Genomic DNA, 22,681 nt, shown 5'->3' with positions numbered 1-22,681 from the left:
TTCATTTCTGTATCTTTCTGAGCACACAAGGGACTTACTGTCCGACTCAAAGTTAGGTTTCAAAGTTCAAAATCTTGGAAACAACAGTTGAGAAACGGTCTTGCCCCAAATTTTCATTAGCTGTTCAGAAGCTTTCAATCAAAGCCCATGATCTTTATCCACAGATAGTTGTCATTGTCTTATACTTCTGTCGGCTGTACTCTGACTCATTTCTGGCTCTTCTATAGTTCACATCCCCCAAACATCTCGAAATGTGCATCTCATTCCTACCAAGGAGGATAAAAATATCCATCCGCCCATGACTGGATCCTTTGGGTTTCCAAGTTAAAATCAGGACAAGAGACAAACGCAATGAACAGAGCCAGCAGTAAATGCATCCATTGGAGACCGAAACAAAGAGATAAGAGCAGGGAGATAAAAAATGTGGGAAAAAAAAATTCTCAGTGCTTACTCTGAGAGAAGCTGCTACCCCTGGGAAAGTTGTATTTTTCTTTTATCTGAATTAGCTCTCACTGGCTACCTTATTCAAGCTGAAAAATACACTTAATGAAAGTCACAGCTGAAGCATTCACTGCTGTTTCTCAACACAATGAGACCAACATCAGATAATTCCTCAATGAGGGAAAACAGCTTTCTTAAATCAGCAGATCATTTTTCACTTTGTCTTGTTGTTGAAATGCAGATTCCTCACTGCACTGTGAGCAGACTGTGAGGTTTATGTATTGAGAGCCAAGTACAACACTCCCCTCTCCAATGACGTCCTCCCTGACCAGAAGAGGCTCAACAGCAGAGGCTGACCTCTCAGTAATCCATAAACATCTCAGACACACACACACACACGCACACAGAGAACCCAATCCCCTTTTCCACATGGGACTAAAGACAATTGGATTAACGCTTGGACTGTTGGGACTCTTTCCTTTGCAGCTTACAGCACCTGGAAGTTCTCGAACGGTGTCATCCTCTGTGACAACCAAACCCAGACAAATGAAATTGAACCAATGAGAGATGGGCAATTCAAAGAGCAGAGAGCCGTAGTGAAAAGAGGTTGCCTTTGACCAAAAAGAAATAAAAAAACGGGGCCAGATTGGAAGAAAAATAGCGCCCTTCTCCTCTAGAAAGCATTTTCCACCTGGTTAAACCACAGAGTCTACCCCGGAGTGAGCAGAACGGCAAAATCTGCTCCTCAAAGACGAGACGGGAGAGATCAAAGCAGGCGTAGCGCTGCAGGAGAGCAGTAACCAAGGCAGCACAGGATGTTCTGTCTTGACACAAAAAGTCCCGGAAACACCAACTCTCTCCCTCTTCGTGGCAGAAATACACGTGGTAGCAATGAATGACTAAGACTCCGGACAGGGAAGGTGTCTGATTGCTCTATCCGTCCCTCGAGCTGAGGTTTGCACTTGTATTCAGGGTTGGCAGCGCTTGGGTCCGTGCGGTGCCAGGCGGCCTAAATTGCTGAGCGACCTTTCACTCGCCGCCTCGACTGACAAGTTTGTGAAAAGGTTCCGCTCTCCGGCTGACAGATCCCGGCCGATAGCTGACACTGATGCACGCAAAGACAGCAAAATTAAGGCAGAGAGAGGACGAGAGGGGTGTGGAAATGTGGCTTGTTTAGACTTAGTGTTTGTTTTCATGCTGTCTTTTCATTTTGGGGTATGACAGCTCAGACAGAGCAGAAAACCAAAGTTGTAACTTCTAATTGGGGAGGGTGAAAGGCTCTCAGTGTGTGGTCCATCACATGTCCCATCCAATCTTAAGGATGAAGCACAAAGCTCAGCTCATCGATTGCCTTCACTTACACTTAGCCACAGCTTGTCCCGCAAAGATCTCTCCTCTTTTTTTCTCTCCCCTTTTCTCACTTCATCACTCCAACCCCGCGGCGGAGTGAGCGTGCACCACAAAAGTGTCAGAGTTGAGTTGCTCTGGCACCGCGTGCCATCTGGCCTCCCCCCGCTGTGGTGATACAGACATCAGCGAATGACAGCGTGTGAACAGCCTCGTGGATTTAGTGGGATTGCGCGTCGACAATGGGCGGCCACATAACACAGAACATCTAATCAGCCCGTTTTCACTCTGCGTTTGTTTCCTCAGAAGCAATCAGAAGAGGAGTCTGAATGTGAGGAGGGCACTTGAGGACTCTCTGTTCCCGACGGTGTTACTTCAGTGATTCACAGGCAGCAGTTTCCCACCTCCAAGCTGCAAACCAACATAATTAATACTTGAGTAGACCTGGGTGTCTCGGTTTTTCCTCTCTCTGTTCTGCTGCTCTGTTCGTGTCTCTCTTTTTACTCTCATAATAGTTCAGCGCCTACAGGTCTTTGTTTGGTTCCGCTCCATCCCCGCAGCTGTGGGCAATATTTAATATATTTAATGTAAACATTAAAATAAACTGCTCATTTAAAGAAATTGTTTGACATTCTGAGAAATTGGCTTACTCACCACCAGATACATTGGCTAGCATATTCCCAAAAAAAGTCAAACTATTCCTTTAAACCATCCACTCAGCCAATGTGTGATCTCTTGAAGTAGTAAAGGTTCGGGTCCCCTTGCTCCGTCTTTCTTTATCCATTGATCTTACCTCCTCTCACCCTTCCTCTTTCCTTTAATTTACATTTGAAACAACTTGTCCCCTGTACTCGATCATTATACGTGCCCATTTCCTGTCTTTCCATTAATGTCTCAGCACCACACTCTTTCTCCTCCGCTCTGAGGAATCCTATTTTGTTGCGAACACAGCCAACGGCCTTCACCCCCCCCCCTGTGTTCCTTTGCAGTCTCATTTCTCCTCTCCTACCACTGGAACAGTTTGATTTGAATGCAGAACTGCAGCTTTCTCAGTCTCGGTCTAGCTGCGGGCAGCCTATTAGATCAAGGCCTTTTGCTTTTTCATCTTTAGACAAGGAGAAGAAGAGGACTCTCCCCAGTTCCTTGACTGAATTGTGCCGGGAGCTGGCCGGCCTTTTGGCTTCACCCGGCACATCATCAAACGGACAGTGAGAGGGAGGAAAGGAACAAGGGAGATTGAGCAGTGATAGACAGAGCTGAGATCAAGGTCCCGGCGGAGGCCAGCACTCCCACTCGCTCCACGCTGATGACTCACTGGAAAGGATATCTGCTGGTGAAAATCTCACCTCCTGCTACGCTCAAACTCAGGCTGCACTGTGTGACTATGCAGCATGACATACAGCTGCATTTACATCACATACAGTAAACTCAACTAACGTTCGGTTTCGGTGTCTGACGCAGACAGATAAACACAAATGTGGAGTGTTGTGCCATGTCTGGTTTGTTATCTTCATTCGGTCTTACTTTGAAATAATGAGTTGAATAATAGTTCAAATCAGCACCTGTATGAGGTTGGCTTGTAGGCACGCCTCCCAGAATGCACAGGGGCGACAGACTCAAGGACATAAGTCTGATTTTATGTATGTTCCTGCAGTGTTAATTTTATTATCGTGCAGCATAATGTTTCCACACTTCAATTACTGTCAAACAATTATTTATTATGAGCAAACGTCATTAGTGATGTTTGTGCTCGATTAGTGAGGTTCTCCATAATGTAATAATCAAGATGCAGCATTATTGAACCGAGTTCAGCTGATAAACATTGTCAGCTGTATTAGATCTCCTTTCTTCTGTCTGAGTCCTGAGAATTACAACTTAAATTACCTATGATTGATACATTTATGTGGATATACAGTCAATGTCCTGTTTGAATCCAGCCTGCAAGCTAAATTACACTTAACATATTTGGTATTCAAATGATAAAGTCCCATCATAATGCCATAGTAACAAACAATTTCTTTCTTGTTCTGTCAAGAAAGCTTTTGTTGGGTTTTTGTCTTTTGTCTCTTGAAAGTATCCAAAACTAAATTGATCTTGTTCGGTACTTTATCATGTATAGGTGCTTCATTATGAAACCAAAGCAATGATTACACCAACACGTTGTGATGGTTTCACAATTAAGTACGAAATAAGTAAGAAATAATAGTCATGTTGGAACTATACATCAAATTTCTTAAGTACATTTTAAAAGTTAAAATGACAACCTACCATAAGATTGTGAGCTGGGAAGGTACCAGCTCTATGCTGCAGTGAAAAAGAGAATTATTGGAAAGTAAACTCAGTCGAATAATGTAAAACGTCCTGCTCAGCCTGCATAATCTATATATATGCATCACTTGCAGGTTAAGCAGATACTGAATGAGTGTGGTTTGTCTCACCTCTGGCTCACACAAGTGTAACAACATCAACTGGCTGAAACTAACAGAGGCTGAGTGATCAGATCATGCACAAGGGGCAAAGAGAGCTCAGAAGTATGACTTCATGTTAGACAAGAACTTAAAGCGAGCCCTTAAATTGGTGAAGTATCTGTCGTATAAAAACCAAAAGTACCAGCAGGCTATCTGTAATTTAAAGTGAGTAACACCAGAATTCCTCAGGTCACTGGATCATGTGCAGGGCTGGATAGAGAACAGAGAACTTGCAACCTTTGGGTCGGGGTTATCACATCTTGTCTGAATGTAAGAATGTAAGTATAATGAAATATAGAGAAAGCCACCTGTCTAAGTATCATGTAAACCCTGCATCTGTGTTTAAATGTATTGTGTTCTAACAATCACATAAGCCGACATTTTATTTGTAAATTAGGTACTTTTTAGCAGAATGTCCTTCCCTTGTTTATCTGTTGTATTTTGACCACGCTGTGCTCTGTTGTTTTGTTATTGTTGCATGTTCTGTTTGTGAGTCATACCGTGTGATCATGGTCCTGAGCCACATAAACAAATTAAATGAAAGCATTTAATTATGTTAACATTTTTCAGGAGTCATTCATGGCTGAAAATGAGTTCATGTTTGGGAGGTCAACATAAAAAGTCTTGTTCATGATCCACTTCACTGTGATTAACTCTGTGATTTAAGCCAGTTTTGAAAGAACTGGTAAATCCAGATTTGTGCCAAATTATCAACTATCAAAACAAGGTCACACTGCAACTACTCACATACACAAAAATATGGGGCCCAGGTCTTATTTAAACACTATAAAGTAAAAGGATGTGAGAAAGAGAGAACTGAAATATGTATATCACTCCTCTTGCAGTCCTCTTACCTAAAAACGGATCACCTCAGCTTACCCCTGTCTCTTTAGTCCACCGGCCTTAGTTAAAGTGTACTGCAGTCAGCAGCACTCCAAGCACTGTTTTCCTGAATGACAGGGCAGAGGTCACTAAAACAACATGTCATGCCCTTAAAAGCATGCCGCAACACAACTTTTACAGGCTGTAAACATACATTCTGCATTGTCTTGGTTGTAAAAACATTTAGGCAGACAGACCGCAGAGGAAATGGGCTCTGAGCGTTGCTGTGGTGATGTTGTAATGAGCCTTTGGTGGAGTTCAACACATCTGTCATTTGTCAGAGCCTCCACCCATAAAGGTCAGGGGAATTTTTCAGCGTAAGCAGCACGTTGAGTTTTTAAGCCCCTGCGACTGATTGAACTTGTGGGTGTCTGCTAAGTTGAATGATGGCCCTGAGAACCGGATGGGTATAGACCATTAACTCCAAATGTACAGAATAGAAAAACACAGGCTTTGAGGAATGGCAGTCATTGTGGATAACGCAGAGCTGAGCTAGAGAGCTGTGTCCATCTAGTGTTCGGACATGGTAATTGAAATAGCATGAATGTGACAGATGATGAACGAAGTTACATTACGTGCGTTACAGGAGCATAATGTGGTTTCCTGAGCTGAAAATACATGTAGCTGTGTATAGATGTGTGACTCAGCTCTGCTGAACACATCAGTATAACTTTATTCTTCCATTGTTAGTAATGTGCTGATTATGTGGAATATTTGAGGTCCTTTATCAAGTCACAGAGCGGCAAAGGAAAAAAACATCCATCATCATCAGTGTCTGGTTTTAACCACCATTTTATTTGGCATAATTTAAAAATCATCTCACTGTTAGTTCATTTATACAAATATGCTTTTGTTATATATAAAACAATTACAAACAGATTTCTACAAATCAAGTTCCCAGTGTAAAGGCGTAGTACCACGCACACGGTAGCATACAGCTCCGGGACACAGTCAGAGAGCCCACAGGTGTATGTTCCACTTCAACAGCATTATCTGAGTGAAATCAGGACACGGCAAAAAAAACAAAACAAAACAATCTCACCACAGTTGACAGTTTGACGTATTATGCACTTACATTCAACCCTCCGCACACCTTTCTGGGAAAATTTCACACATCCTTTGGCAGATCTCAAACTGTTGTTACACAAAACCTCCTGCTCGTGTTGCGCTTCGGTTATTCTAGACTTTACACAGGCCACAATCTAGGTTGACTTATAATAAACCCACAAGTGAGTAAATGAAAAATAACTAGAGTAAAAGGGTTGCTGGTATTACTGGCAGCTGTAAGCACAAATTAGCAACCAGTCATTACTAAAAAAATATTTTATAAAATGTATTAAAAAAAATATCTTCAGATGTGGCAAGGCACATTCCACCAGCGCAGCTCTTGCTAACCGTATGTGCGAGTTGTGCTTGTGCCTTGCCCTCAATGCAACCTGCACAATGCAGGGATGTAAACCACAATCTGTTAAGAGCTGTGGGCCACGGCGAGCACTCCGTTTCATGTGCTCCGCACACACTTGCAGCGCAAGATGTCAGTTTTAGCACCTGGGTCTTACAAAGAGGGTTGTGAGAAAGAGTGTGTTTGCTAGCAGGAAACTAAGGCAGAAAGCTACTGAAAACTGAAATGAAACCCAGAGTTGGTCGGACCTGCATTTGAAAAAGGTCTTGTGGCACTTGCATCATTATAATGAGAACCTTTGAGTTTGACAAAGGAGCCCTGCTATGGTCTTTGGTTTAGATAAGGCACCTGACCAAATAAAAGGCTCCGTCCGTGTTGTAGATAAACAGTCGTTACTTGAAATATTAACTAGGCAGCTATGGCATGGTGCTTCTTCCAAGATGAAATGATATTCCACTAACCAAAAAATATAGGAAAATAAGTGTATATAGCCAAGCACAAGTCAGTTTAAACATATTCTGGGATTATACGCTGCTATACTGAATCAATTATGCAGTGGTCATAGTCTGCTGACCTTAGACGTAAGGCAACAATGTAATTGATGAGGGGTGCATTATGGTGTTCTGCTTTATCAAATCTGAGTATTAACTATTACACACTAAACATAAGCTATTACAAAAAATATATTCAACTTTGGCCATAACCGCACTCGTAGGTTAAAAACATTTGAGGAAGAAAAAATCATTTACAGAGTAAATTCAACACTATTAGACAAAATACAGTCTCTTTGACCCCACCCCGTCAAAAAGTAATTCTTAGGCATGTTTTAATGGCACTCTGTGTGAGCCTCAAGAGTTAAGACGTAGACAGGAGAGCTGTCCCACAACACGACTTCCTGATATGTCCGCTCGAGGGATCCTGTACCCGTGTGGGTTAATTTGGCAGTGGCCTTATGACACCTGCTCCTCTATTACTGAAGAGGGCAAATGGCCGGCTGCTTTTAATGGGCCCGGCTTATCTTCAAAGGCCTACTGGCTCTTCCATGCGTGGCAGTGGGAGAGCAGCGCAAGAGGCTGGAAGGGGCAGCCCGCCAGACAGCTCTAACACGCCAGACTGAGCACAAGGGGAACTGCAGCTCGAGAGTTGAACCTTTAATCTGTGCATATTGGTTATGGGGTACTGGCATTTGTCCGGGAGTCATCACACCTCGTCTGGACTCAAGCTGCTTGAAATTAAAACTTGTTCACCCTCTACTTGGCTGTTCATTACATCTAAATAGGAAAGTCAAAGCATCTTGATGACAACGCTGCTTGAGACTTGTGAGATGCAACCTAGGTGAGAGTATGAGGTAGTCATTATTTCTCCACCTGAACAAAGGCAGATCTCTTCTCTCCAGTCAAACAGGGTAGCTTGGTTGGTTGGTTTGGATGTTATTATGGCTTGTGACAACCATGATCAGCATTTTTATAAGGCAAAGCAGAGAAGCTATAAATCTAGAACAGGTGTAAAATTGGAAAAAAGTGTAAATATCAAAAGTTAAAATGTAAGAAAAATAGAGGAGATGCGGTCAGTTGCCTCAATTTTGGCATAGTCACTTTGGTGATGATGGCAACGGAGTGAAATCCTCCAGGAGATGAATAAGGAAGAGAGGACTAACGGAGGAGCTGGAAACAAAGTCTAAAATGCTGGAGGTGGTGTGGAGGCAGCCAGATGACGACCTTCGTTCCTCAGCCTTCCTTTGCATCTGTGGATCTCCATCATCCCTCTCCACAGTCCAAATCTGGGAACAATCTATTACAACAGCACGCACTTCTTGGGGTTCTTTTTCGTTACTGGATACAACACCGCCCTCACAGCTTCTGCAAACACCTCCCTGACACCATCCTGCAGCAGAGCTGAACACTCCATGTATTTAACAGCCCCAATCTGCTTGGCCAGGGCGTTGCCCTGCTGCTGGGTGGTAGGGGCCAGGCCCTGCTCCTTCAACTTCTTCACTGTTTCTGCATCACCCCTCAGGTCCCTCTTGGTGCCCACCAGCAGGATGGGCACGTTTGGGCAGTGGTGAGACACCTCAGGGTGCCACTTGTGCCTGACATTGGCATGGGAGGAGGGGCTGCCGATGGAAAAGCAGATGATGAAAACGTTGGTCTGGGGATAGGAGAGGGTGCGCAGGCGATCATACTCCTCCTGGCCGGCTGTGTCCCACAAGTTGAGGCTGACAGTGCGGCCATCTACACTCATCTGAGCGCTGTAGTTGTCAAACACTGTGGGAATGTACTCTTCAGGGAAGGCATTGGTGGTATAAGAGATGAGTAGGCAGGTTTTTCCTACTGCCCCGTCACCCACAACCACACACTTAATGGTCTGCATCCTGCCTACGACCACTGGGGCTGCAGCACCTGACAACAGAGAGAAGGGCACCTGAGTAACTTTAATTACAATGCTACATGCTCCGAGAGGCTTATCTAAGAGTATCATCACTCGTGACAAGAGGGATAATTAGAAAGGTTTAAATGACAAAGGCTAAAATTAAGGCCAGTGACTTTCTAACAGCAGTTTTTCTCACAGTAATGCAGCTTTTCACCCAATTAGCAGACGAGCTAACCACCGCCGACGTTAGCACATCGACATAATTAACGTTACATAGGTTAGCTAGCTTACAATCTCAGCCGACCGCTAGCTAATCAACAACATCTGGGAAGTTTACTGAACTTGTCCGTGAATGAAGAACAACGAGATACTCGAAAGCGAGACGCTGTTTATTACTTCGCACTGTTCACTTATGATACTAGGCGTTCCCCCACTGGCTAGCATCAAGCTAAGGAACTAGCGCACTCGGTGGCTAGCAAGCTAGCTAGTTAGCAAACAAGTTGAAAGTTTATTTTCAAGCCACTTCTCAAAAAGGTCTGCTGCTGGCCCGATACTAGACTACAAGTTAGCCTAAAAATTCTATTCTGTTCTTATATACTTCTCAGAAGTCGTGATTTGCTTTAACAATTAAATTTGAAGGATTTTGTGACTTACCGCCACTTGTCTTCCGATCTCTTTTTGCCTGGTATAGTCAATCACAGCCGCATCCGGGGAGCTGTCCATTACGTAAAAATCGACACACGGAAGCAATGCAGCCTGGGAGTTGTAGTTTTATTGTGTGGCAGTCGTCTGTGCGACACTAGAGGGCGGTGTTGAGCTGTTCTCGCTTTCCTGTGATTTTCCAAACACTCGTGACCTGTACTGAAAACAATCTGTGCAGAAGCCAAAACAAGCAGACAAAAATCGATGTTAACTCGTAGATTTGGCTGTCTGTGTTGACAGGAAAGAGTGTTTGCAGAACTATTGTTTTCCTGTTGATGTGAAAGAAGTGTTGAGAGCCTTCGTATTGAAAATACTTCAAGGTGGAAGCACTCCATTACAAGTCAAAGTCCAACATAATTCATAATCGTTCAGAAAGAAAATCAAAATGTAAACCAAAGTTAGTAAAGTACATCTACCTCAAAACTATACATAAAGGGGCATCATGTAGTTTTGGAGAAGAAATTCAAACTCAGATTCTTAATATTTACAATGTCAATGAGGTAATAATACAAACAGAAATATTTATTAAACAAGCTGTTCTCAGAGGAAAATAAGGTCCCTAGAACACTGTTTGAAGATATAAAGGTGGCAGGGTCCGCCAAATATGAACAAAGTCAAACAGTATGAACCTGTGTTGTCCTTTAAGATCAGTTTGTTTATTCAGTTTATTCAGCCATGAAAACAAAGAGAGTTTGTTTATTTAGTTTGTGAATGAAGATCTTCCTCTTCTGAATTCTTGCCCAACTACATAGTGCATATTTAAGTAGAGTTAACTTGAGTAAATAGGGCGGATGTGGCTCAGGAGGTAGAGCAGGTCATCCTCTGTTCAGAAAGTCCTTGGTCCGATCCCCAGATCCCCCCGGCTGCAAGTCGTAGTACCCTTGGGCAAGGTACTGATCCTGTTGAGCAGATTGCCACCTTGCATGGCAGCCTCTGCAATCAGTGTATGCATGAGTGAATGTGACAAGTGTTGTAAAGCACTTTTAACGGTCAGTAGACTGGAAAAGCATTATATAAATGCATGTCCATTAACAACCCGAACGTACCGTGCGGAAAAAATGTCCCGAGTCACCCATAAATCTTTGCCTCTCATCCAGGTCATTCAACATATTCATGACTGGATTTTGGCAGGTTATTTTTCAGTAATACACACCTTCATTTACCGTGAATGTGACCCTTTGGCAACAATAAAATACATTACACCTTGCAAAAACAATGGACTGTATAGCTTGTATCTAAAAAATGACAACTGTTCAAAATGCTGTCCCCAAGCCCTCCATTTACATTCCAGTCAATCTCACTGCCAGTGTGGAGGCGGCTGCTCCTGGATTTTTCCAGTCTGTTAGCAATTCAGTTTCATTTCAGAGTCTGAATGCATGGACGCCCACACACTCTCTGCTCTGACTTCACCATTTCTCTTGAACTTGCTACGGTCTCACTATTAAATGCCACAGTGTGTCACTGTGTATGCATACATACCCCACATACAAACAGGCCATAAAACAACCCTGTCTCCTGCCTCCCCTCATCCCTTCTTTGGTCAGCACTGGTATTAAAGCTCATATATCACTTATTCACCTTCAGACAAGTCATTATTCTCACTAAGCCAATGCTTTCAGATCAATGCAGAATACACGAAGGGAGCTAAAAGAGGGCTCACTTAAGGCTGCTCTGTCCTGCACCCCTGGAGACCCGTTGATGATGTCACCTCTATACACTGAGGCTGGTTAAGTGGCCAGCGCTGACCGACAACCGGACACTCAAGAGCACAAAGAGGCACCGGTTTATTGCCTTTCCCAAGAGGTTCTGGCGTCACCGCGGCCTATAAAGAGAGAATTCCCACTGGGACCCTACACCCACAGTCACCCTCCACCCCAACCCTTGCACCCCTACTATTCTGCCAGGAGATTCCCCGGGACGTCTGTAGCAGTTCCATGACAACAGCCACTGACAGAGATTGGGGGTGACTGTGTCAAGAGATGCAGCATGAGGGAGTTCAGACGAGAGGGAGGGAGAAAAATGAGGGTGACAAGAAGACAGAGGACAGCAAGATGCAAGAGCAGCAGTTGATGAGACGAGCGGGGACCTTGGAGGTGAAAGCTGTCAAAGCGAGTAAGTGCTCGCCTGAATACAAAACTGGAGAACAGAAGTGAGTATACATCAACACAGACAGGTACAGACACTACTAATATCCAGATCACCGTCTTTATTCATCTTCTCTTTTTTATAAATCCAAATAATACAGTGAATAACAACCAATGCTATTCAATAAAATTATAGAATCTTTTGACATCAAATAAAAATGACAAACATTACAGTAATCATCTCATCGCGGCCTCTTCTTCAGTTTGTAAAGTGCATCAGAACGATGAGGCCTCTCAACGAGAGGATGAACAGTTCATATTGTACCAAGTTCGGTTCTGTAAGACAGCCAAGTGTGAGAACACAAGGATCACTTAGCGGAAGGGTCACAGCATTCAAAACATTTGGACAACTTCCTAAAATAAAAAAAATAAAAAATGCTAGACAGATTGAAACAGTGTCCCAAATTACAATTCTTTCAAAGCACACTTGTACGGACTAGGCACAGAGTAATGTCACCGGGCTGTGTTGTACTGACGTGAATTAAGCTGTTCTACATATGAAAAGTAGCTGTAACATGGGTCTTTTTATGGTGTCCTATTGCCTGCAAAGGACACAAACAAGTGTAAAAAGAGGTAGGATTTGGAGGATCTACGAGATGTCCCCGATGCTCCCAGTGCAGCTCTCTCTCACATATGTAGAACCTAAGCACTCAGAACTACCAAAATTTTTTATAAAAGTTGGATTTAGACCAGAAATCTGACTGATGGCTCACACTTTTCATGAACTCCCACACTTTATATATTAGACTGAAATCCATAAAGGCATGAAAAGCATAAAAAAAAAAAACTGTGCAGTTCGAGCAATTATTCACTTCCATCACTTCCACAGTGGCTGCGCTGCAGCAGCTCGAGGCATTTTGGGACCAGGTATCCGTGAAGCTGTGGGGATTTTAGAGCTAGCGGGAGAGGTGCTTGTGCTTGTCGTCTTGGCAGTTTTACTTCGGGCAGCAGATATGACGGCCGTGCGAATGGTCTTGGCCGTGGCGGAGGAGGGGCTGTGGGCAGCGCGAGGCTGAGAGGGCGCCTGAGTCTCAGAGTTGGGGGCGAGTCGTTTTGACACACGGAGAGGAGTTCCTCTGACGAAGGCTGGCTGGGCGCTGCCCGAGGCCTTCTCTGGCAAGGATCTGTCCGAGGTCCTGCGGGTCAAAGTGGGTTTTCCTGGAGTCTGTGTCTCACTGACAGTCCTCTCCCGTGTGCTGTTACTGCGCTTCACCTCTGACTGAACAACGGCGGGCCGCTTGGATATGCTGCGAGGGGCAGACAGCCGGCTGGGAGTGGGTGGGTTAGCAGGGGTCGGGGCTCCATTTGAAGGCTCAGTTTTGGAGCGCACCCTGGGAATGCCTGTGCTATTGGAAGTTCCTGCACGTGACACAAGTCCCCTTTTGGCCCCTATTCCACTACGCACAGGGATCTTCATGGTTCGAGCCTCCTCCTTTGATGTAGGAGACCTTGGCGTCGTCCCCTCTCGAAGGTCGCCCTCCCTCTCTTTCCTCCACTTGGAGCAGAGGCTCGGTGCGGGTCGTGGGACTGGGGAGGATGGGGGTGTCAAGGCGTCATAGGATCGGAGGCCTTTCACCAGAGTGTGGCACTCCAGTGTTTCGCCCACACGGGAGTATGGCCTTGCTGTCTCCCTCTCAGGACTTGGCATGTCAGAGTACTCTTCTGGCTGTGATTTGCTGAACTCCGGTAGACTGGATGGTATCCAGTTCTCCTTAGCAGGCCTGGACGCCTCTTCTGTCTGCTTTGTTAAACCTGCATCAGGCATCACGGCACTTGTTGTTGTGGTGGGCGTCTCTCTCACCTGTGGCTGTGACTGGACCCTCTCTGGAGCTTTTACAGGTGATTGTGATTGGCTCTCACATCTCTGGTAACTTAACGGCCCAGCCTTGGTGTCACTGTGACAAAGTATTCCACTTGTATGAAGAGAGTGAGGTACAGACTCATCAAAACAGGAGCTATTAGATTTACTCTGAATAGGGCGAGCATTGTCTGACACTGGCAGGCCAAACCGATGTCTTTGAGTGGAGGTCTGGCTTTTAACACAAACGGCAGGTGTTCCAGTGGGTGTAGCAGCAGAGTTTGTACAGGAACTAGAGGAAGATTCAGTGGTCATCGAAACAATGTGTTCATGTGAAGCCTCAGCTTCTTTTTTAAGTCCTGTTGCCTTCGGTTGGCCTTGCAGCAAATAAGAAATGCTCTCTGGCCCCTGTTGCTTGACCATGAAGCTCCGTCCATGCTGAGAATGGCTAAAAGTAGCAGCGGGCGAATCCTGAACTGCGTCCATGCTCCGGATGGTTGTTTTGCTGTGCTGAAACCTGCTCCTTCTAACCAGAACAGGTTCTTGGTCTGTGGGGGAACACGTGCCGTCAGTCTCCGGGGAGCTACAAAGCACAGCAGTGGTCTCATGGTCAGAGGAGCTGTTAGAGTGATAACTGGTCGATGTTGGGCTGCTGCCCAGCTCAGGGAAGCCTTTGAGCGGGGACGAGTTATGAAGATTGGTATTGTTGTAGAGGTGATGGGAGAGTCTGCGGGACTCGGAACTTCTCAAGCTACGCCGACTCCAAGTGTGGGTCAAGTTCTTCTCGAGGAGTTTCTCCAGCTCATCTTGGTTCTCCTGACTTTGAGGCTCTTTTGCAAGACTGAGGCCCAAATCCAACCCTGTACACACAGCCAGGGAGCGACGCTTTTCCCCAATCTCACGTTGACGCTCCAGACGTTTCTGTTCCTTCAGCTCACGTTCTGCATTCTCCTACAGAAAGAGGAAGGAGTCGTTTATTTCTGACTCTTTTTTTTTGGACAATATACATGTTTAATTGACAGACATTTCAATCAATTTCTAAATCTTACCTGGACAGCTTTTTGAAAGCGATGGCAAAACGAATTGAAGACCTTGCAAGCCTCTTCTAGTTTGAAAGTGCTGTCATCTTCACAGAAGAACTCCACTAGAGCCTGACTAGACATCCTCATGCCCTCCACCTCATCCTCTGCCTCCTTCAGACGCTCCTCAGCCACCTACACACAGGAACAGTTTACAGATTTAACAAAAAACATGTTCTCTGCAGGGCAATACACATCTCGAGTTTTATAGTAGTCAAAGACGAGAGGTTGACCAGCCCACATCTCTCGGCTTCAACCAGCAGCTGCTAAATAGAGCCCATGATAAAGGCACAGGTAAAGATTATTAGTGCCATTCGGTTATCCATGAGATCTACAAGCACGTCCCACCTGTTGACTGTAACCCTGGACTTTTATCAACAAATTTATGATGTAGCTTCTTTAGCGGGATGTCACGTGTGCTTAAATGAAAACACGTACTGCTCTGCTGCTCTCTGATAAACCTAAGTAATTATTTGTCATCTCGAGATAACAAAGCTTGTTTTCTCGAGCTAACGAAATAATTGACCGAAATCAAGATAGCGCCATTAAAAAAAATAACTGCACCATGGCCGTTCTTGGCTTCCGAGGTAAACTATTAGATAAAGCTTTAATATATTACAGACTATGTTTTATACCTCTAGGAAAGGTTGTGTATGCTGCTGAATCTCTGCCTCCGTCTGGATGTTTGCCTTGAGGGCCACCACTCTGCTTTTTAACTTGGACAAGTCCTCTAGCACTGACTCCTCAGACAACCTGCAGAGAAGAAGAGGACAGAAAATGCACAATTAGAAGAAGAAATGCACAGAAATAGATGTGTAACATATCTCAAACCAAAACAAAGGTAATAAACAAATACAAATGATCCCAAATGTCCAGGAATTGTCTTCTTAAATGGACTCTGATGTGTGTGCTGTCAATTTACACACACCCAACAAAAGACTGCAGTGCATGTGTGATATTCTTTACTTTCAAAAGCAGAATTAGGATGCTCATTCTTTGGCACCTTGCTGAGAAAATCTTCACCAAAAGTCTCCAGCAGAGCTTAAATATTGGCTTGGAGTATCAATGTTGTCATGACCCACTTTCACTCAGGCAGCAAGCTATTGCTAACAGCTGGGCGCCTTGCTCTGAACCGAGAACGCAATAGATTTACATTACGTTTGTTTGAGCAGCCTGTTGGGGAGTATTGATGTTATTAAGCAGGGCTTGTATACTCCCTCAGACACAGTCACTGTAGGATCTGATGGGATCTGAGCTTTGGGAAGAGACTGACCTCGAGGCGGAGCCAACATGGCCTAGTTGGCCGGGAAATGACAGTAAACTCTGGTCCTTTTTCACAGCTTCCTGTGGAGACAAACACAAATGATTATCCAGCTATTGTTTCAAACGAAGCAACACGTCATTTGTGAATGTTGACAAAATCATATGCTCTGTGGAGCGGTCTGGCTTGAGGGTTATGAGAGGCTACTGTTCTCAAAACACTTGGTGGTCAGAAATGAGGGAAGGGTTCATTTGCGCATTTTCGTTTCTTTATCGTGCACTCATGGGGAAAATCAAACAAACTTTTGATTCATTCATTGTAAGGATGCTGTTTACCTGGTTTTGCAAATGAACACTTTGTTGTTTCGTGCACCTTTTTACATTTTACTGTTCATGTCAAAGTAATTTCTCTTCATAAAAAACAACTTTTCAATCTTCAAATCTTAAAAAAGGACGTGGCTGCCACATAAAACAGCTGTTTTTCCTTATCCTCTCAATAAAGACCTTATTCTTCATCTCGCCTCTGTTGTACAAACTCCTGTTATTTACTTTAGCATCTGTTGGATATCCCACGATGTTCTCTTACTACACCTAAATTTCAGATCTTACCATGGCAACAAAATGCAGCAGATTCATGCCCGGCTTGTTGGCTTTGGTGTCAGCCAGTTTCAGCAGCGATGAAATCCGGAAACCAGCGGCATTCCCTGCATATCCACCCTGAGGAGCCACATACAAGGTCAGAATAACACATAACACACGTACACAACATGTGACAGCCTTCAACAAACAACGATACAAAACCCAGGTGCGCAGTCAGAGTGACGTCCCTGAACACACGCCCTGCCTCCGTTGCAACTGGTATATTATCCACAGATAAAAGGACTGATTCTGCTTTGTCCGACTGAAGAAAAGAATCAAAAAAGGAAAATAAAGAAGCACTCACTGCATTCATATAGTTCCCTGCTTTCAGCACCAAACGGAGGATGGAGTGTAATTCAGGGCAGCTCAGCAGCTCTAGTAGAGACAAAGACAGAGATTTAATATTTTGCCTCAAGGTTGAAGAATTAATGGGTATTAATGAGTATGCAGCCGACATCAAGGCCTTAAAATGAGTCAGCACTTTTGTTTTGAAGAACTGACACTCAGGCTGACTGGTGAGCTAAACTTGATTAGCATTATTCTGAATGCTTACCATCGCATTTGCATTCTGGATCCAAATTTTTACCACTCTAAGCAAATTCTAAATGGGAGCATTTCAAAGGGTCACCACAGATCTTTATAGTGGCGGAGTACACAACTCCCTGCTGTGAACGTTACCTCTGGCTGCCTCCCTCAGACATCTGGCTGCCACACACAGAGAGGTCACAGCTGGGTCAAACTCTTGTTGCAGGATCATGGCATCCAGACGAAGCCGAAAACTAATGGAAGAGAAAAAGGAAAAGGGTCGAGTGATGACAGGGACAAAAAGGCACTTGTGATCAATTATCAGTTTAGGACAAATTAGTCAGGACAAGTCTCACACAAATAAACAGGAAAAGGAGCAGAAGGGAGTAGGGAAGTACTGGGGATATGTTCAGTAATTTTATCTGATCTAGATCTGAGGACGTACCTGGGGACTTCCACCAACAGCAGCATGAAAAGATCAGGCTCTCCAAGCCAGCTCCGCTCCCCACCGAACCTCCTCAGGCGAGACTCCTGAGAGAGAACAGATGCTGAGTGAAATCTGGAAGGCAGCTTCGATTGAAAAGAAAAAATAAAGTCTGGAAAACCAAAATGCCGTTAACAGTCAATTCCAATATCTTTCAGCGTGGCCCCTCTCCGGAAACAGACCACATCATAAGACATGGTGTAATGGCAAACTTTTGATCATCCTAACCAGAGCCAGATGATGAGGGGAGGAGAGGAGAGGAGAGGAGAGGAGGGTGAGGAGAGGAGAAGGGAGGGGGGTTGTCACTGTTGTTTTTGTAGGCCAAGAAAAAGGCACTTTACCTCCTCGTTGTCAGGCAGCAGTTTGCAGAGCTCTGTGAGCTTCTCTGCTCCATAACGGTCCCCAACACCCTGCCTGATATCCTCAACTATCTCCTTAGCAGGCCTGCGGAAAAATAACACATTTTTGTTATGACATCATTGTTACACGCGGAGGGATTTTCAACATTATAAGTGGTATCAGCACTGTGTTTAGCCTTCATCGCCCCTCTTATCAGTCAGAGTGTCGGGGAGACTGGGTTGATTGACGCCACGCTGGCGACACAAAGTGGCATATCCACTGGGCAAATACAAAGCAGACATGCCGGGGAAAGAAAGGCCTCGGTGATATCAAGGTGAAAGAGCAGAAACTGAACTGACTGGCTGTTTGACCTCTGACTTACTTCCTCTGAGTGACACATCTGTCCTCTATTCCAGCAGTTTTCCATTAGCCTCTCCCCTCCCCCTCGTCTTACAGCCCATCACATATGCTCATACTCCATCATGTGCACGCTACTGTGTGTGGCTTGTATCCCCCAACACTCACATGTATGCTTCATTCTTTTACACACAGTTCACGGTCGACATCTAAGGTAGACTGAGAATAGGTTATTTCAAAACGGAAACATGGTTTAATCCTCTTATTGTGTTATTTGACCCAACTAGTTCTGGTGTCAACAAAATTTTAAGGGAAATAGCCTATAAATAGAACTATCGCATAACAAAAAAGATACTGACGAAGCCTCAGATGTTGATGTCTGGCTATACAAAACCATATTTTGTTTAAACTACGCCCACACTTCAACAGTCTGTGTGTTTAGAACAGAGGGCAAATAAGCTCCTAACAAGACAAATGTTTGTGTACTCAAGAGTCTGCTTTTACATAATGGCTTTTCCCTACAAGTCAAGACAGATCTGGTTTTGGAAAGAGCCGCTCCTCAGTTGAGCGATGCACAATTGAGCCTTCGTGAACTTTACATGCACACTTGGAGGCATGACAATAAAGCAACCCAGCACTTCTTTGCCACATCCTCGTATCATTATTTGTAAATTGTCAATATGCAACATTTGCATGTTTTTATACAATATATGTAGAATGGGGATCCAAGTAAAGTGGTGATCAAGGTATAAACCTGAGTGGCCCTCTGCAGTTGCTTGAACTAACTCCTTCTGAGAGCTGATTGTTCTGTTCTATGTGAACTGTGTCTAAGAGCTCGACGGAGATGTACAAATAACAAAAAGAAGACATTAATATACTAATAGGGGAAACCTTGTGAAATCAGATAAACTTATTTGCTAGCTACAGTTGCACTCTGTCAGCGGAGCGGAGAGAGGCACTGAGACGAGGCACTCGAGAACGTGCCTCAAGTTACATCTTGTGGACTGTCACGGAAAATCTGAGCAGAGTCCAAATTCACAGTCCAGCAGATTTTAACAACACAAAACATCCACAGGCTTGTATAGACAACCGAGAGACACAGGGAAGGTCTCATTGTTCATGTCACGGTACAATCTGCTCACATATGGACAATAAAAAAGTGACTAATACATGTAAATGGTTACACAATTTTACATAGAGCCCCTTTAATTATTTTGATTTCACTTACGTTTTCTGTGTTTCTTACTTTAAATTGTATGTAAGTGTGCTTCAATGATCATTAAACAGCCCTATTCATTTCAAGAAGTGCAGGTCTGTTTGACCAACATGCTAAACAGGCTTTAGGGGATGGATGAATATGACAAGCCACCAGTGGGGTCTCTCTCTGCAGGGGGCAGCTTTAACATTAGACACTCTTTAAGAGTATCAGCAGGTGTCAACTCTGACTCCTACAGCTGATCCCGGCCACTAGCCCACCACCCTCCTCAGGGTGCACCCTCCCTTGCACCTGTTCCCTGCAATATACTTGTGCCCCCTCCCCGACACCAGACATCCTCTCTTTACGCTTTCTGACACCCACACAGACACCCAGCCACCTCTGATATACAGCCACACACTCCACAGCTCAACTGAAGTGAAGTACTGTTCCCCTGGGCACAATTGTACACACTTCTGTTTCCTGCTCTCAAAGCTACCTTCAGCTCTGACTGATGGTGACCTCCAGGAAGTGTCGACAAAAAAGCCTAAGTAGCTGAAACTCGTCAAGTGCAACAAACTTTTATGAAGAGCCGTGGAATTTGAGATTATTCTCATTAGCGTTTAGTCTGCGGATTGCTATCTTGACTAATGACTTCATTCAAAGTTTAAACTATGAAATGTCAATTTCTGAAAGCCCACTGTCACGTCTTTCAATGTCTCGTTTCGTCCAACCAACCGTCACACCAAAAATAAATAATAAAACGACAGAAAAAGGAGCAAATCCTCACATTTGATCTAGACCTGCAACCATCATCGCTTCTTAAACATGAATATTTTCTATGACAGTGAACTGGATATCTTTGGATTAAGGTAGGAACAAAGAAGCTTACATCTTGAACTGGCGTAGAAATATTCCAATGTTCATACTGCGTTTGGAGTCCAACAGGGAGATCTGTAAAGAGGCAAAGGACAATTAAGAGGAAGTAAAGTGCAAGAAATCTCACTTTCTTTATACATGACTGAACAGATATCCCTGTCATCCTCATGAACCGACCTCTTCTGAGCTGTCCTGGGGGGACCTGCAGCGCAGCAGAGCAGACCTGCGTCTCAGTGTGCTGGTTCTGTCCTGAGGCTTGCTGTCCTTCTGACCAAACAGCTCATCCAGAGAATGGAGGTCTATGGGGAACTCGTCCTCGCCCTGGGCCGCCCCGCTCCACACGCTCTTCCTCCCCTCCACCTTCTCTTTGGGGATACGCTCCCAGTTCAGCTTCCTCAGCCGGCTCCGCCGTGCAACATCTGCACGGCTGAACGGCGAGGAGGAAGAGGAGGAGGAGGAGGAGAAGGATGCAGGTGGAGGTGGTGGTGGAGGAGGAGGCGGAGGTGGCGGAGGTGCTAGGGGAGGCGGCGGAGGGGCTACCAGCACCGGACGAGGATCCATGGCTGTCACTTCCACAGCGTCAGGGGCAGGCTGTGTTCCATGAAAGGCACGAGACTCCTTGACGGCCAGAGTCAGGTTGATGAGCATAGAGGCTGTCTGGGTTCAAAGGGGAGGGTGATAGTGAGTCCGTCAGTGACGTCTTTTCCAGTTTCCAGTGAGCTCCAGGTCAAAGGTCCATCAATAACTCCAGTCTAGGAAAGAAGACAAGCAAAAAAAATCTTATCTCAGACATTATTGAGCACCGAAAAAGACAGGTAATCAGTGCTAATCCTGAAGTTTCGCAACACGGAGCCAGTCAGGCAGCTTTAACTGATGCCAATGACCTCACCTGACACCTGGCCTTACTTCTCCTTTCATTAGCATGACTCCAGTGAATTGACTGATGTAACAAACAGCCAACAAGGAGCTGGAAGCTTAACCCCTGGTTCAACTTTCTTTGGAAGTTCAAGGCATTTTAGGGAAAGTACTGGCTGAGCAGCAGGATGAGCTCTTCCCCCTCTGCAGGCTGTTTGAACAGCTTGTCCCGTCCTGTTCAGTTTCACCTCACTGCATGCACACACACCTCCACCACCCTCGCTCCCCTCTAATTAGAATACACGGAGACACCACATGGAGGGCGAAATGCACAGTTTTAACCACAAAGGGGAGAAATAGAGGGGTCTGCGCCTTCAGAAATCACGACTTTGAATATTCTTCCCCTCGTTATGGGAGGCTATCATGTGAAAGGCTGGGCGCACACACTTGCAGCAGCAAGTTTTGGAGCGGGATTAGTAATGCAATTAAAAGTGAGTCAGAGGTTTCAGGTGTCTGGTTCGAGGGAAAAGTCTTTAATCTCGACACGGCTTTGAGTTTGGCCAGAAACACCTTTGGTCCTGCCCTCTTCGCTCTGAAGATGATTCACAATCATCTTTGGGAAAATGTTGCGGGACGCGCTTGATCGCCAAAGCCGTTCCAGCGAGCGCCGCACGGGCGCGCTGCAAAGGGTGATCTCACCCTCCTCCATCATTTAATGAGATGTGTATCTTCACTGACTGGAGAGGATCTCCACAAGCGAAAAATCATTTTCAATCAGATGCTGGTGCTCAAGAGCTCAGCGGAAGGATGAAAAGTGAAGAGGAATGTTTTGTTTCAGGCAAATAAAAACTTTTTTTTTAAAAAACGCAAAATCAACAGATTGATTTCAGCAGATTTGGGAAACTTTTTTTGTTTTCATGTTGACGTTTGGTTGTAGAAAACCTGTTCTCGTGGTTTATTCCTGTACATTTGAGCTTTAATCAACACTGCAAAATATATCCCTCAATTGAAAGTTGACAAAACACTGATCGCGTCACTCTCCTGCCTCTCAGGACAACACAGTCAATTTATTTCACTTACCTGCCGGTGACGACTTCTCCACTGAGGTGACCGCGCAAACACCAACAAGCGCCAGCGGCTCAATCAGACATGAAACTTGAATAAATGTTCGCTTCCATCCCAGTTTGTTGTCTGCTGTATCTCGTTTATCCCGCTGACTCCCGCCGCTCCACTCACTCCTCCTGTCTTTCTCAACTTGCAGGGAAACTTCCACACAGCTCAGCGGGAGCGCGCAGGCGCGCACCCGTGCGCTGATATGCCTTGTTGTATCCTCCCAGTTTTCCCATGGGGCGGATTTAGGGCTTTCAGGTGGGAGTACACTCCATATTAGATCCACTGGAGTCCACTTTGAAGATGTTGTGATGGGACTGGATTTCTGGTGTGTTTACAGTGTTGAAACAGATTGAATAAAAGTGTTAAGATCCTCAACAAAATCACAAATTCTTGCTTCTTTAA

General features: G+C 44.8%; 2 protein-coding genes across 4 annotated transcripts; both read right to left on the bottom strand.

Annotated features, from left to right (window-relative positions):
* Positions 1-5,912: 5,912 nt before the first annotated feature.
* Positions 5,913-9,648, bottom strand: rhogd (ras homolog gene family, member Gd). 3 transcript variants are annotated; one of them, XM_073486731.1, is made up of 2 exons: positions 9,565-9,648; positions 5,913-8,939 (listed from the first exon to the last, which is right to left on the bottom strand). In XM_073486731.1, the coding sequence occupies exon 2, from the start codon at positions 8,908-8,910 to the stop codon at positions 8,335-8,337; it is 576 nt and encodes a 191-aa protein (XP_073342832.1). In that variant the 5' UTR covers positions 8,911-8,939; positions 9,565-9,648; the 3' UTR covers positions 5,913-8,334. The 3 variants fall into 3 exon arrangements, with proteins under 3 accessions (XP_073342832.1, XP_073342834.1, XP_073342833.1); XM_073486733.1 differs by having other exon boundaries at positions 9,571-9,613; XM_073486732.1 differs by lacking the exon at positions 9,565-9,648 and adding an exon at positions 9,253-9,271.
* Positions 9,649-11,803: 2,155 nt separating this feature from the next.
* On the bottom strand, positions 11,804-22,415 carry fhdc2 (FH2 domain containing 2). The gene is made up of 12 exons (XM_073486730.1): positions 22,247-22,415; positions 20,489-21,063; positions 20,325-20,386; positions 17,883-17,985; positions 17,503-17,588; positions 17,211-17,311; positions 16,837-16,907; positions 16,503-16,610; positions 15,907-15,977; positions 15,269-15,386; positions 14,604-14,768; positions 11,804-14,505 (listed from the first exon to the last, which is right to left on the bottom strand). The coding sequence occupies exons 2-12, from the start codon at positions 20,957-20,959 to the stop codon at positions 12,574-12,576; spliced, it is 3,288 nt and encodes a 1,095-aa protein (XP_073342831.1). The 5' UTR covers positions 20,960-21,063; positions 22,247-22,415; the 3' UTR covers positions 11,804-12,573.
* Positions 22,416-22,681: the final 266 nt, after the last annotated feature.

The sequence above is a fragment of the Pagrus major genome, chromosome 18 (assembly GCF_040436345.1).
Source record: "Pagrus major chromosome 18, Pma_NU_1.0".
Lineage (NCBI taxonomy): Eukaryota > Metazoa > Chordata > Actinopteri > Spariformes > Sparidae > Pagrus > Pagrus major.
The sequence above is the reverse complement of the archived record's forward strand: the minus strand, read 5'-3'. Positions and strand labels throughout refer to the sequence as shown.

Excerpts from the sequence above, each read along its gene's own strand:
- rhogd (XM_073486731.1), bottom strand. The coding sequence starts at position 8,910 with ATGCAGACCATTAAGTGTGTGGTTGTGGGTGACGGGGCAGTAGGAAAA.
- fhdc2 (XM_073486730.1), bottom strand. The coding sequence starts at position 20,959 with ATGCTCATCAACCTGACTCTGGCCGTCAAGGAGTCTCGTGCCTTTCAT. Across the intron at positions 17,589-17,882 it reads TGCTGCCTGACAACGAGGAG|GAGTCTCGCCTGAGGAGGTT; the intron begins GTAAAGTGCCTT and ends GTTCTCTCTCAG. Across the intron at positions 17,312-17,502 it reads CTGTTGGTGGAAGTCCCCAG|TTTTCGGCTTCGTCTGGATG; the intron begins GTACGTCCTCAG and ends CTCTTCCATTAG.